The sequence below is a fragment of the Bidens hawaiensis genome, unplaced genomic scaffold (assembly GCF_021521415.1).
Source record: "Bidens hawaiensis isolate Kalapana, Puna unplaced genomic scaffold, B.hawaiensis_p1.1 tig00009343_1, whole genome shotgun sequence".
NCBI classification, from domain to species: Eukaryota; Viridiplantae; Streptophyta; class Magnoliopsida; order Asterales; family Asteraceae; genus Bidens; species Bidens hawaiensis.
The window spans coordinates 636,160-651,566 of NW_027491689.1; the positions used below are offsets into that span (position 1 = coordinate 636,160).

At 39.2% G+C, this 15,407-nt stretch overlaps 1 protein-coding gene and 1 pseudogene across 1 annotated transcript; one reads left to right on the forward strand and one right to left on the reverse strand.

Moving 5' to 3' along the window:
• The first annotated feature begins 1,744 nt into the window (after positions 1-1,744).
• Positions 1,745-2,644, forward strand: LOC143532055 (basic leucine zipper 43 pseudogene; annotated as a pseudogene).
• A 1,008-nt stretch (positions 2,645-3,652) lies between these two features.
• LOC143532102 (uncharacterized) lies at positions 3,653-4,045 on the reverse strand. The gene has a single exon (XM_077027247.1). It carries the CDS (start codon positions 4,043-4,045, stop codon positions 3,653-3,655), a length of 393 nt encoding a protein of 130 aa, XP_076883362.1.
• Positions 4,046-15,407: the final 11,362 nt, after the last annotated feature.

A 15,407-nucleotide genomic window follows, 5' to 3' on the forward strand; every position in this document is an offset into this window, starting at 1 on the left:
AGTGCACAACATATAAAGGAAATATAGTGAAAACATGAGTTATTATATGCCTTGATTAGAGCAATAACAACGTTCGCTACGATTAGAGGAGTTTACAAGTTCGTCACTGGAGTTGCTGAACCAAAGTTAAGAAAAGTGAAGTTGTTTAAGACATTGATGGAACAAAGTCGTATCGGAACCACAAGAAACGACATGAGGCGGGTGTTCCTAGTGACAACATTAAACGAAATTTTAGACGTTAAAGAGCAAAAGAAACTAACTACACTAAGGGGCTATTTGGTTCATTCAGATCTGAATGAGTCAGATCTGAATGAGTCTCTGTCACATTCAGCAACAACAATAAGTCTGAATGATTCAGACCTAATTTTAACCATTCAGATATTTTTCTGTTTGAAACCAAACAGTCTGAAGTCTGAATGAATCAGATGTTTACATCTGAACCATTCAGATGTAAACAAACAGCCCCTAAGTTAATTACCTATCATTGTTACTTTTAACTAGTTACTCTAGCATATGACAGCATGCAAATACTATTTTAGCATATTCAATGGTAATGCTATGTATGACTATATGTTAATACTTTTAATCAACATATAACTTATATATGATTAAACGTACAGTACTTTACATGGTTTTGAAAACATTTAGAGGTGACAATATCACATCACAATCACATCAGACTTTCTCTAGCTTGACCACTTACTTACCAATTACAATGAAAGTTGTGCCTTTTTTCCTCTTCCAAAATGGCCTTGAAAACTAATCATTTGTCATCGTGGGTTAACTTAATGCAACAATAATGACTATAAGAATTAATACCGATTTTTAATATAATGTGCCACTGGTTGGCGCCTAAGTGTGTCACCCGAAGCCGTGATTCCTAATGACGCAGTAAATAATCTTTTCATTTGCTCTAAAATTCTGCTCTCGTTCCATTTCTTTAAGATCAGTGAGATTACGAATCAATCAGGCTAAGTTGTATTAAACGAAACAAGATGTGTCTATACAGATCAATAGACAACTTAAAATCACCGTTAATTTAACTTTTAATGGTTTATCAAAATATCTGGATTATTGTACTAAAGAGTAAGTGTTTTATATATTTATAATTAACTAGTTATTAATAAATCCTTCCTCAGAATGAGTAAACAAAAAATATTACTATCCCTATATATCTTGCAACAAAACTATCTAATACTGCTAGATGGTTTAGAGCACCTCTAACGGTGTTTGTCGACTCCCACAAACTCAGACGTAGAAGAGTGACGCCCCAGATGCAAGAGAGAGGAGAGAAGACTTTAGAGAGTTTTGTCGACGGGTACAAATGTACAATTTACGAGCGCTGACGCGCTGTTGATGATCTTAGCAAAGAACACCATTAATTAAGGTTGATAAGTTGTTACTTTTTTTTTCTTTAATTTGTTGCTTTAAATCTTTAATAACACAATAAAAGTGTAAAAAGTCCCATTATTAATGAATTATTCTGCACTCTCTTCTCCATCCCCACCACTCTACAAGTGATGAAAGCATATTTCAAGATCCATAATCTTATCCACCATAAAAATAGTATGCTTGGCATTGGCCAAAAGAAAATGCCTTATGCAAATGTGCAATATGTATCCAGTTGACCATTAAAGGGCACATGCCTTGTAAATATCAAATATAACAATGAATTATTTATATATATATATATATACACATAACAGTTTCCGTACCTATAGATACAATAATAATAAATAATAATAATACAAATAACATTTCTTCCACACATGCATAATACCCTACTTGTCCACAACCACCCTTATTCTCGGACCCACTTTACCTTTTTGAATACTATAAATTGCCCTAAACATTCCTTATAGTACTTGCTATACGAAACCTAAATCTTGCCAAACTTAAGTTACTTAAATAATAATATTATAGCCATGCAAGCAAGTGAGTTTACTGATCAATATTCTCACTATAACCTTCTTCCTGGAAACCAAAATCCAGACATGATCATAAACCTACACAACTCACCAATCATGCCGTTTAACGATCCGTCTAACCCGTTCTACAATCTTCATATGAACCCTCAATACCAAGAACTTAACATGCAAGCACCATGTTTTCGAAGCAACTCGACTTCTGATGAAGCAGATGAGCAACAACTAAACATTATCAATGAAAGGAAGCAAAGAAGAATGATATCTAATCGAGAATCAGCGCGTCGATCGCGTATGCGAAAGCAAAAGCATTTAGATGAGCTTTGGTCACAGGTTGTTTGGTTGCGAAATGAAAACCATCAACTTGTTGATAAACTTAATAAGTTTTCAGGGATTCATGATGAAGTTGTTCAAGAGAATGCTAAGCTTAAAGAGGAAGCTTCCGAGCTTCGAAAAATGGTGACCGAGTGGCAGATTAATGGCGTGTATCCGAGTTTAAGGGACCTTGATGATATTTCAAACCCTTCTATCTCAAGTTCCTCAGAGTTTTTCTAGTTTGTGTTCTTTATTAATATGGTCATGTTTAATAAATCTATTAATATGTATTCTATGAGTTCCATGAGGAAGTAGTACAATAACATCTTTATTTTTTCAATCATAGCCTATAATATAAAAGGATGATAATTAACAAGTAAAAGGTTTGAACATGACAAAACATAAGACTACGTCTCCAACGCTGTACTCCATGAACCTCTGCTTGAGTATGTCAGATCAGATTTCAAACCTTGCTATAAAACCTTAATTTTCCTACAACACCAAACCTCCATAAATTCAATTAAAAGAATGTTAAACTTAAATATATGTATATAATATAGGGTCGAGATACTGCACAATAATGTCTTAACGTACGATAGGTACGCGAGACACTCATAGGCAAAATAACGCTCAGCCAAAAACCTAAAACGCTCAGCCAAAACCTAAAACGCTCATAAAACGCTCAAAAACGAGTTTCGTAAAAAAAATTAAAAAATTGATCGATTAACGATCCAAATCTGTTTTTTCGGTGAATCGATGATTAATTGGGTATATATTGATGATTCTAAGATGTTGAGATGTGATTTTATGGATTAATTTCGTGAATATAGGATTCTTGTACGTAGGTACGTTAAAGATTATTGTATTGCATATTTTCTCATATACTCTGTAATATAAATATGTAATATGCGTGTGAGATGTAGGGTCCCACCTCCAAGTCCGAAACAAAGTTTGCATAAGCGAACTTAGCCTTGGCGACTCGGTCCACACTTGTAGGTCCGGATTAGGGATTGTTTGCTTAATTGGTACACATAATCCGAAGTTTCGGACATGGCTTGCAAACCTCTCATTGGAGGTGCTCTAAGTAAAGGTTCAATACATATCTATTCTGAGTATAGTAAAGGCAAGTACTTTAATTTGACTATTTGAGATTAAATATAACAAGACAGTAGCAGTCACCTTCTTGGTTGAGAAGGGTGGACAGGATAAGCTAGAGCAAGGTGGCTTAGAAAAACTGCTGCTAAAAAGAAAAACATGTGAAAAGGTCCACCCAAAATGCTAACTTTTATGCAATATCCAACCTTGCATGATCCTTCACTGATTTAGTTTGGCTAATCCTTTTTTTTAACTGTAACTATTATTAACAAAACACGGCAAACCGCCGCAAAAGGCAACAAACAAAACCCGACCGATTACATGAGATTAAAGGAACACCAATCTACCCAAGAGACCCGTTTAAGTTTCGGTCTATTACAATACCAGAGGAACCCCAAGACCTTAACATCCTCAATAATTTCTTCTAAAATAACCGGCTTGTTTTCAAAGAACAACTCGTTCCTAGCTTTCCAAATTCTCCAACATGCAATGAAAATAATACCTTGGAACACTTCTTTTTTCACTTGAGACAAAGCAATAGTGTTGTGAAATTCCACCAAATCTCTAATGGAAGAGCCAAAGAACTGATGAATTTTGCACCACGACGAAACCCAACTCCACACCTTGTCCGCCACACCGCAACCGGCAAAAAGGTGATCAACCGTCTCCTTAGCTGAATCACAAAGCCGACAAATATCCGAGTCCACCATGATGTTCCTATTTTGAAGAGCCTCCAAAGTAGGGATACAATTCAAAACGGCTCTCCAAATGAAAATTTGACATTTCCTCGGAACCCCATTTAGACCGATCAAGCACGTATCTATTACTCACATCCCGATCCTCCACAATTAATCTTCTCACAGCAGCCACTGAAAAATCTTTTCCAATGTCCCCTCTCCAAACCCATCGATCAGCTCCTCCGGACCCGAGAGCCACACCCAATAGGCCAAAAAGCTCCTCCCATTCTATAAGCTCCTCCTCTGCATTCGGTTGTCTTCTCCAATCCCACATCCACTCAATCAAAGAACCAATCCTTCTGACCCTCTCATTCACAACACACAGTTTATATTTTTCCAACTTAAATAACCTTGGGAATAAGTCTTTTAACGGGCCTCGATCATGCCACCAATCTATCCAAAATATTATGAATTTTCCGTCCCCGATCTTTCCTCTGAGCAGGCTATCCAGACTGCCTCCTCTAACCTTTATGTTCTTTACAACAACTCCGATATTCTTCCAAACTCCCGTGATTTTTTTTATTAACCGGGACAAAATCCCAACTTCTAGAGGAGCAGTGAATCGCCTCAATAACTTTCCTCCAAAGACTTCCTTGTTCGGTTTTTAGTCTCCAGAACCATTTGGACAGTAAAGCTTGATTTACATCTTTCAACCTTGAGATACTTAGGCCCCCCTTATTGATCGGAGAAGCAACTCTTTCCCACGCGACCCAATGAATTTTCCTAACCTCTTCCGACCCTCCCCACAAAAACCTTTTAATCTTCCCTTCCAAGGTGTTGATCACGCTAACAGGAGCTTTAAAAATAGACAAATAGTATATAGGCAAGCTTTCTAGAACCGACTTAATTATTGTAGGTTCCCAGCCGGATCTACACAGGAGTATCTCGTAACACGAGGGTGCGGAATCCCCACGTAATACGATACGAGCGTAAGATATATAATATGTTGAACCGAAACACAAACACACGTTACAATACTAATAAACACGATTGTATTGCAACCCTTCAACACGTGATCTCAACCATCACTGACACGTTCGGCTTAAAAACCTTTTAAAAAACAAGCCGAAGTGAGGAATATATAATCCTCGACAACTTCGCCTAACATACTAGGCGAAGTTGTCATAACTTCGCTTGTGACCAAGTTCGCCTACATCACAGGCGAACTTTTGTAAAACCATATTCAAACCAAAACAAACAATCTAACACGATTACAGACACATACAAAACACAAGACACTGCACTACTGACATTATGCACCAACAGACTCCCCCTTGGCAGTAGCTTCATATCTCTATCTTCATTCTTCTGTCGTAATCCCAAAAATCTCGTGTCACCCGTCTTCAAGCATGAACGCCCTGTCTGACACAAACAGAGACCACCCTCTGGTACTTCTTGGCTTCATCTTTCCACGCAGGAATATAGAAGATCTTCTTATCGTTTAGTACCTGCAAGTCAGCTTGAGACAAATTTACCATGTGCATGGGATCATACACTCTTAGAATCTCCTGTTCATCTTCATCTTCCATAATTGCTTCAGCTGTTTGACTATCAACGTACCACCACTTGAGATTCTTTAAGACATCCTTGGGCATTATCTTCATCGACACTTCTTTCAAACACCGAACTGGCTTATATTTCATCACCATCCAAGGTTTGCCATCAGCTCGCATTCCCCTTTCCTTATCTTCAACTAACTCCCCTTTCTGCGGCTTTAACAATTCAAACTTCTTCTCTTTCACACTTTCTTTCCACACAATCTTCCCAATTATTATGGCCATATTGTCATCACTCCTATTAATCAAACCCAATTTAGCCAAATCCTTCACCTCACACTCAGGCAAGGTATTGAGAGATCTCAACATCCTCTTAAAATACTGAATCCCATCAAAGCGTTTAATCACAAATAACCTCAACTGCTCATCATACAGCCAGCAAATAATACCTTTCTTCGACTCAGCATACCCTTTGATATTGTAACTCTTTTTGAACATGGTTGGAACCTCTGGCTTCTTTGTCTTAACAAACCACTGAGCGTAGCCTTCTTTCCATCTCGGCTGTTCTTCCCACTCAGACTCATCTGACACATCCATATCCTGACTCACGTTCACTTTGTCAACGTCTGGAATATCATGTTCTACACTGTCATCCACAATCTCACCTTCTTCTATCTCACTATCAATCACAATCTGTTCTCCTATCTTTTCAATCTCCTCAACAGTTAACGCATCATCATCACCCACATCATCATCACCCAACGTTTCCTCATCATCCACAACCACGACATTTTCACCACCTGATCCACCTGCCGTACCAGTTGACTCCCCCTGAGATGTGGAAGTCCCAAGAGTTTGTTCAGTTCTTGGCAACTCACCACATGCACCTTTCGATGCATTGGGATCATCGTCTCTATCTTGACTCTTCTTTGTTCTCAACTCGTCGCCCTTGCAGCTCGTCTCCCCCCTGAGATGCTAAGAACTGTTTTAGAGCATCAAAAAGTTTACCGTGCTCAACAAGGAGGGACGATTGGATCTGATTTTCTGCAATAAGGCGCTGGATAGCTTGAGTCTGAATTAGATTGATTCTTGACTGTTCAGCAACCACCCTTTCAAGAGCCGCTATCCTTTCAGAATCAGACAAGGTAGCATCAAAATCAAAACGCATGTGAGAAACGTCTTGAGCATAAGGTGGAGGTATTCCCAAACTGGCTGGAGTATCAGATGCAGGCTGAACAGTAACCGCGGGTGGTATTGTGACAGATAACCCCGCAGTTGCAACCAACGTTGACTCAACAAATCTTGCAACAACCTCCGATGGAGTAACAGTAGGAGGTGACAAGGAAACAATCTCCGGAGTCGAAAACTGAAACGTGGTTGGTGGAATGCCAAATGATGATGACGTTGTCACCACGGGAACACTGGAGGTTATCGGTATTGTTACAGTCATAGAAGCAGGAACCATAGTCATACCAGATAACGAGGGTGGAGAGAAACGAACCACCCTTGAGCTTTCACCAGCTCCCGAACCCTCACCAGTTCTGACCTTCTTCGATCGTCGTATCAACTGGTCTAACTCCTCCTCGAAGTCAGATTCACTGTCATCCGAGTGTTTCTTTCTCTTGCCATGTATTCTTTCTTGTCTGACCAGAATCTGTTGTGCTTCAGCGATATCATCAGCAGAGGAGTCAGAGTCGGTTCTCTCAGAATCTGCTACAGACGTAGCTACCATCGAAACATTCACACCAGATGCCTCAGCTACTGGGGCTCGAACCTCAGCAGCTGGATCAATTTGTTCCATGTCGAAAAAACCTTGGCCACCAAAGGCTGCTTCAAGATCAACCTGTTCCTCCGGAGCTGCAACAGGATCAGCAGGTTGTGCTTGCTGTACAGGTGGTTGAGGAACATCAGCCTGTTGCGGTGCCGGGTCACGAAATTCGTCTCCCAGAGGAGCAATATAAGCATGGTTCACCAAATAACCAAATAATGCAGTGTGCCGCGGACGAAGCTCTGGTTTGCTACGAGCACTTGACGAACTACATTGCGCAAAGATTCTCTTACTTACACTCTCAACATAACGAATAGGACGTCGTTGAGGCAGTGTAGGTGCTACATGATTCAAAATCATCTGTAAAAATCTCGGGTATATTAAAAATCTTTCATGAGCGACCGCGCGTCTTTGACGATCAATTTCATAAAACTCCATCTGACTAAAGCTGTATGGCTTGTTGTAAGTCAGGGCTGTCATTGCAGACTGCATCGTTGCTCCCATACCGTCTGTACCAGCTTTACGACCCGACATGCACACAATCATCACGTGCATCAGAAAACGCCACTGATCTAATAAAAATCCCTTTCGCCTTTGAGTGTCACCCAATGGACCCGAATAGCCCATCCGTAGAAACGCACCATCTCTTAATGGAGCCGGAAAATCTGTTGGATCATCTGTAGTTTCAGCCCCGAACTGCAAGGCGAGTCTGATTTGATTTGCCGAGAACTGCACCACCTGATTGTTCACTGTAGCGCGCATAACCGGAGGATCAACTCTACAGTCATATTCTACCGTTCGCCAAAAATCTTCAATATTTGGTAGAGAAATGGGAAGAGTAGTAGTGATGGCGTGAAAAATACGTGAGCGAACAAGGAAGGATATGATCTCGCGATAGTCGTCGTTACCCATAGCATCCGGATCCAAAGTAATATACATGTTGTGACCCGGAAAGAACTGTCTGTTGTTGTCACCACCTTCGTCACCACCAGCACCACCAGCACCTGCTACTGCAGCCATATCTGCACAAAAAACGGTCTAAATTAGAACATTGATGTAGCAGATCATAACTTCGCCTGTTACCATGAGCGAAGTTATGATAACATGTAATGGCGAAGTTAGCGATATGGCGAAGTTGAGTACAACTTCGTCTTAACCATAACTTCGCCTGAGAACATCTAACTAGAACTTTTACATAATATTAGCCTGAGCAGGCGAAGTTATACCTAAGGCGAAGTTGAGTATAACTTCGCCTAACCCTAACTTCGCCTGAGAACAACCAGACTAATTAATTAATTTAAAAATGAGTAGGCGAAGTTATGCCTAGGGCGAAGTTGAGAACAACTTCGCCTGAATATGAAACGGCGTACATTATCATCCGATCAAGGTTTTGTTTGGTGTTTTTTTTTTGAGAATGAAAACATGAGAAGATAGCAATAATGAGATCTAGACGATCAAATGAGTTACAAACATGTTAGAACCAGAAAGTTTATCGAGTGTTTAAAAGTTAGCACAAACTATGTCACAAATCGAATCACAAAGGCCTCTGATTAACACCATTAGTATGAATTACATGTTATACCAAGCCTACACACCTTTAACATGGATTGGAAACAGATAATAACGAGGTTCGATTCGAGTTTTAAGTTCGCCGAGGGTTAGAAGATGATATAAGTTCGCTGGGTTTCTGATAATTTGTAAAGTGTTTGACCAAGTTGACCCTTATATAGGTTTGAAAATACAAGGGCGAAGTTAAGATTAACTTCGCCCCTGTGACAACTTCGCTGGTCCATTAACTTCGCTTAAAGTTAACCATGGTCAACTTCGCCTCTTTACCTTATCATAAGTTCGCCTAACTTAATTTACAAAACAGGACCTTTTAAATTTGATCAAAATGCAACTGTCTTTTAAAATCATCCGTTAAAGATTTAAACTTTACGATCAAAGAACCAAGTAACCGAGTTTTAAACCATAAAACAAAATATGCAATGAAAATTTTAGTAATTAAATAAACGGGATCAAATTTCAGTCTTGACGAGAACCTGCATGTTTTTGAAAAGATCCGAACAGGAATCATACTAATTAAGTGGCTGTCACATAGATCCATGTTCAGCGGTATTATGACATAAAGAAATAGGTTGTAAGCAGGTATAAAACTTAGTATGGTTTTCATTGCTTCTGTGATACAGATTAGGTTCAATTAAGCTCAAACTTTAGATGGACATCACATGAGAGATTGTGATGCCTCCTATCTATTCTCAAAGCGTATTTGGCTTTCTCCAAGTCAACCCGAGTTGATCTCGACCCGTAGTGTCTGATTAAACAGTAAGTACATATCGATCGTTAGAGTCTTCTTCCCGTTCTCTTTCTTGCCTCTTGATTGATATTTGAAACAACATAAGCTTCAGAAGGCTTAACAACATTTTTTTTTTGAATAAACATATTAATAAAGCTTCAAATAATAGACGACTGCAAGTCCCGAATCTGGATCACTGCAGGTACTTGACACACCATCTTCTCGGGAATCAGAACACTCACGGGCTCGTGTATGACTGGGTAATCACTTTTCTGCCTATCATTTGGAAAGATGTATATGGAGACATGCACAACTCATAATGATTCTCCACATTAAATCGAGGAGATTTAGTTTGTATCACTTCTACTTTTACGCACCATAAAAAGCTACCATAACTTACAATGGCTGTTCTAGAGTGTTTTAGGCCTAATAACTTCACCAGTTAAGCACACAGAATTAGTTTTCCTATCACTTTCCATGGTTGGATCAATTTTCTTTTAAACATTGTATTGAAACTTCTTATGAAGTTATAGACTTGAAAAATTATATCATATCCCTAAAAAAATTTTTAAATTCTATCGCCCCGATCAAGGCAAAGTCTTCAGGTAAACGGCTATCCTGACGATCCAATGGATCAGCTGGACCGACCACATACGAGTATGTGTCATTCTAACTAAGTATGAACAACTATTTTTCAGCGAAAGAATAAAAAACCCATCATAAACCGCCCCGGTCACTTTCAGTCATCTGGTTAATGGCTATCCTCATAATCTACTAGTAGAAGTAAGGACCAAACATATCCGAAGATATGTCCTTCAAACTTAAGAAACCGACATAATTTTAAGCGATAGTGATGTTTTTTTTTAAATAAAACGGAAAACAAGGTTACTCGGGATTGATCATCCCATTAAGCTCAACAAGATTTTGAAAACGGGATTGGTCAAACGCTTTAGTAAAAAAATCGGCGAAATTATCCAAAGAATCAACCTTTTCAAGCACAATTAATTTCTTCTTAGCCCAATCCCGTATAAAATGATGACGAATGTCAATATGTTTAGTTTTGCTGTGTTTGACGGGATTGTTAGTTACTGAGATTGCAGCAGTGTTATCAATGCAAATAGGAGTTTGAGTGAAATTCAGACTGTAATCGCGCAATTGTTGTTGTATCCAAAGAACCTGGGAGCAGCAGTTTGATGCTGCCATGTACTCTGCTTAACAGGTGGAAATAGCTACTGAGGTCTGCTTCTTGCACTGCCACGACACCAATCTTCCTCCCAGAAACTGACATCCACAGGTTGTTGACTTCCTGTTCTGATTGCAACCTCCATAGTCAGAATCTGTGTAAGCTACCAAATCCAGTTCTCCCCCTTTCGTGTACCACAATCCCAACTTAGGCTTGCCTTTGAGATACCGCAATATTTTCTTTACTCCTTTCATGTGAGATTCCTTCGGGCTTGCCTGAAAACGAGCACAAAGACAAACTGCAAACATAATATCAGGTCTAGATGCAGTTAAATACATTAAAGATCCTATGATTGCTCGATATTGAGTGGGATCAACGTCTTCATCACTGTCAGAATCAGCACCCAGTTTGTGGTTGACGCAAACTGGAGTATCAAATGGGGTGCTATCATCCATCTTGAAGCGTTTGAGCACATCATGGACATAGTTTGTTTGATGAATAAACATTCCATCTTTCTTCTGATCTACCTGCAATCCCAAAAAGAAAGTAAATTCCCCATGGCGCTCATTTCAAACATCTTTTTCATAACTGCTTCAAATTCCTGACACATGGTGACTTTTGATGCAGCAAAAATGATATCGTCCACATAGACTTGAACTAGTAGAAAATCTCCCCCTTTTCTCTTGACAAACAACGTGCTATCGATCTTTCCTCTTTCGAACCCATTCTCAAGCAGGTAATCGGACAAGGTTGCGTACTAGGCACGAGGGGCCTGATGCAGCCCATATAAAGCTTTACTCAGTTTGTACACATGATCAGGAAAATCTGGGTCAGGGAATCCCGGAGGTTGTTCAACATACACTACCTCATCGACTTTTCCATTAAGGAAAACACTTTTCACATCTAACTGGAACACTTTCATCTCTTTGTGTGCAGCAAATGCCAAAAATAGACGAATTGCCTTCAATCTTACCACAGGAGCAAACACTTCGTTGTAGTCGATTCCTTCTTGCTGATTGAACCCTTTTACTAATAGCCTTGCCTTGTTCCGTATGATTATCCCTTTCTCATCTCTCTTACATTTAAAAACCCACTTTGTACCAATAGCATTTACATTCTTTGGTTTTTCAACTAATTTTCATACTTCCATCTTCTCGAACTGTGCTAACTCTTCTTGCATGGCTTCGACCCACGAGCTATCCTTTAGAGCCATTTGATAATTCTTCGGTTCAATCTGGCTGATGAAGCAGGTGTACAAGCATTCATTTATGATACCCGTGTCTTTAATGCTTGCGTAAACACATGTGTGTTCATCCAAACTTCTTCTTGTTTGAACACCGTCAGACAAATTACCTATCACGTTCTCCAAAGGGTGATTTTTGTGAATTCCATTAGTCTGAACCGGACCGACTTCCAGATTGTTTTCCAAATTCGAAGAGAGTTCATCAATGGGTGATTGATGTTGAGAGTGAAATGGATTGTAGAATTCTTCCTCAGTAGAGGCAGCATGAGTATAAACGGCACTTGACGATGAAGGTTGACTTTCATCGTATCGCGGACGTTGCACAATATTTTCCTCATCGTCATACAGAATCTGTGAAGCAATTTTCTCATCAACTTCTGCAAAATCCAAGTAAGGCATATTAAAAGATTTGAACAGTTTATCATAGTCGAAAGCTTCAACGGGTCCCATGCTAGGCTTTGGTGATTTGTAACTCGTAATGTCAGTGTTACATACCACCTCAACCTTGCTGTTCGATAAATTAAAGACTCTTCTGTTGGGTGTCCCAACAACATATCCGACTAAAATACCTTCGTCGGCTTTTTCACTAAATTTTGAGTTTGTCTTTAATATCGTACATGGGGACCCGAAAGGTTCAAGACCATTCAGGTTTGGCTTTCTACCATGCATGAGTTCATAACAGGTTTTATTTAATCTTTTAACAGTTAAAACACGATTAAGGATATAACAGGCTGTGGCAACAACTTCAGCCCAGAACACCACGGGAAGTTTAGCATCTGCCAGCATGGTTCTGGCTCCTTCGATTAGCGTTCTATTCTTCCTCTCAGCTACCCCATTTTGTTGCGGAGTATACGGGGCGCTGTACTGATGTTCTATCCCTTTCTGTAAGCAGAACATCTCCATCTGATAGTTCTTGAACTCTGTACCATTATCACTCCTGATGTACTTAACCTTTCTCCCAACAATATTTTCAACCTTGGTAATCAAGTTAATTACTAACTGAACCGTCTCATCTTTTGCCTTCAGAAAGTATACCCAAGAGTATCGAGAGTAATCATCGGTTACAACCAAGCAGTATGACGTTCCACCTAGACTCTTTACATTCACGGGACCAAAGAGATCCATGTGAAGTAGGTCTAGGGTACTAACAATTGAGTTAACCTTCTTGGAGTGATGAGGTTTTTTGTGTTGCTTTCCCTTCTTGCACGACAAGCATTGATCTTCAAAGTTAAAATTCTTCAAGGGAACACCAAGCACCAGCCCATTCTTGACAATGTAATTCATTTTGCGAAGATGTATATGTACCATTCTTCGATGCCATAACTCTGACTCATACTCAGTTGCCTTTGACAGAAGACATGATTCTTCTGTTGTCATCTCAGTTGACCTCATATCCATTACATACGTGTTCTTTTCTCTTGGAGCTCTCATTACCACCCATGCCTCTAGTATCTTGAAACCAGGATAAAGGACGATTGCCTCGTTTTTAGTAAAATGCACCGTGTATTCTTTGTCATAAATCTGAGATACACTCAACAAGTTATGCTTAAACTCTTCCACAAAATTCACATTTTCTAACTTCATTCTTCCATTTGTCACTGTTCCTATACCACTGATTCTACCTCCACTTTCTCCAGCGAAACTAACCCTTCCTCCTTGAACAGGTTTCCAGTCACGTAACAAATTCTTGTTACCAGTCATGTTCCGGGAACAGCCACTATCCACAACCCACAGATTGTTTACAGCCTTGTTCGACTGTTCCTGCACAATTAAAGAAAAAGATTAAAATCTGGGGACCCAAGACCTACTGGTCTTGGGTCGATTAAATCTGTTGACCGGCATCCAGTACTTTGGTTGCCCAAAGTCAGTTTGAGGATGATTTCTGTAAGTTTTGAAAGGAAACCTTCTCGAGGATTGACTATGAGGCCATCCAAACCTTAGTGAATTAACTGAATTATAATTGTTGGTTTGGTAGTTAACTGGGGAAAAATGAGACCAATTTCTTTGAAATCTTGGATTAGTCCAATGTCTGAAATTTGGTGAGTTCGCATTCTTACCAGTATCGTAATTAATATTCCTTTTAATCTCAGTTTTCGGAGGCCTCATACCTCTAAATTTTCTCTCGTTTAGAGGAAAATTAGCAATAAGGTGTCCTACTTGATTGCATCTGAAACAACTTCTGTGTTCAACTTTCGTCTCAACAGTTGTTGCAGATGTTGAGGTTGCATTACTACCCGTTTGTCTAACATATGGTGGGACGAACGGGTTTAGGGAAGAATTCTTTTCATCAGGCTTATATTCCTCCCCACGTTTTAGTAACACTACCTCTTCTTTTATCTCACCCGATTCGGATGACTTGTCCGAATTTGATGAGACAGGGCTATGGACAGAAATCTCAACCTTAGAAATTGACTTACTCGTTTCGCTCTTATTAACTTCAAGTTCTTTAGTCGAAATTTTGACTGGAACTGTCTGACTAATCTCAACATTAGCAGATTGCTGATTAAGAGGATTATAAGTATAGTTATTGTTATACGGTGGTGGAACTTCAGAAAATCCAATTCCCCCTTTGTTAACTGGGGAACGTTGAACACTTATGATGTGATCAAGCATTGTTGAAGAATTTCTAAATTGTTCAATTTTTCTGTTTAGTTCCACCACTTTTACTTGGTAATCAGCTATCTGTTTATCTTTTTCAGCAATTAGTTTGGTTTTTACTTCTAACACTTCATAACTAAGATCAATTACTTGTATTTTATCAGCTAGACTGGTTTTAAGACTTCTGATATCCTTTTCACTAGCTTTTATTTTTACCGAGTAACTGTTTTCTCTAGTTTTAGTATAGTGATGATCTTCTTTTATCGTGTTAAATTGTGCATCCAAACTAACAAACATATCAGTTATTGTTTTCAATTGTTCAGACAGATTTTCACATTTTATACAATGAAGTTCATAACTTACCTCAGAGAGCTGATCGTTCACTTCTGCCATATATGCTTGATTTTCTCCCGTCTCCCTCTCACTTCCTCCAGTTTCGATATTTACCAAATTAGCCTGTTCGAACACTTCCTCAACTTGTATATTCCAGTTGTATCCACCATTCTGTCTAGATACCATAGCCCTATTCTCACTACCTCCCCCATTTTGTTGTGCAGGCCTGTTCTGACTTCGTTCGACTCTCTCATTTGTACATTCCTTAGCAAAGTGACAATTTTGTTGACAGTTGTAACATCGAACCTTTGATTTATCAAACCCTGGTCTTTCTCCAACGAACTTTCTACCCGTTTTCTTCATGAATCTCTTTACCCTTCTTACTATCATAGCCATCTGCCACTGCAGGTCCATCTCT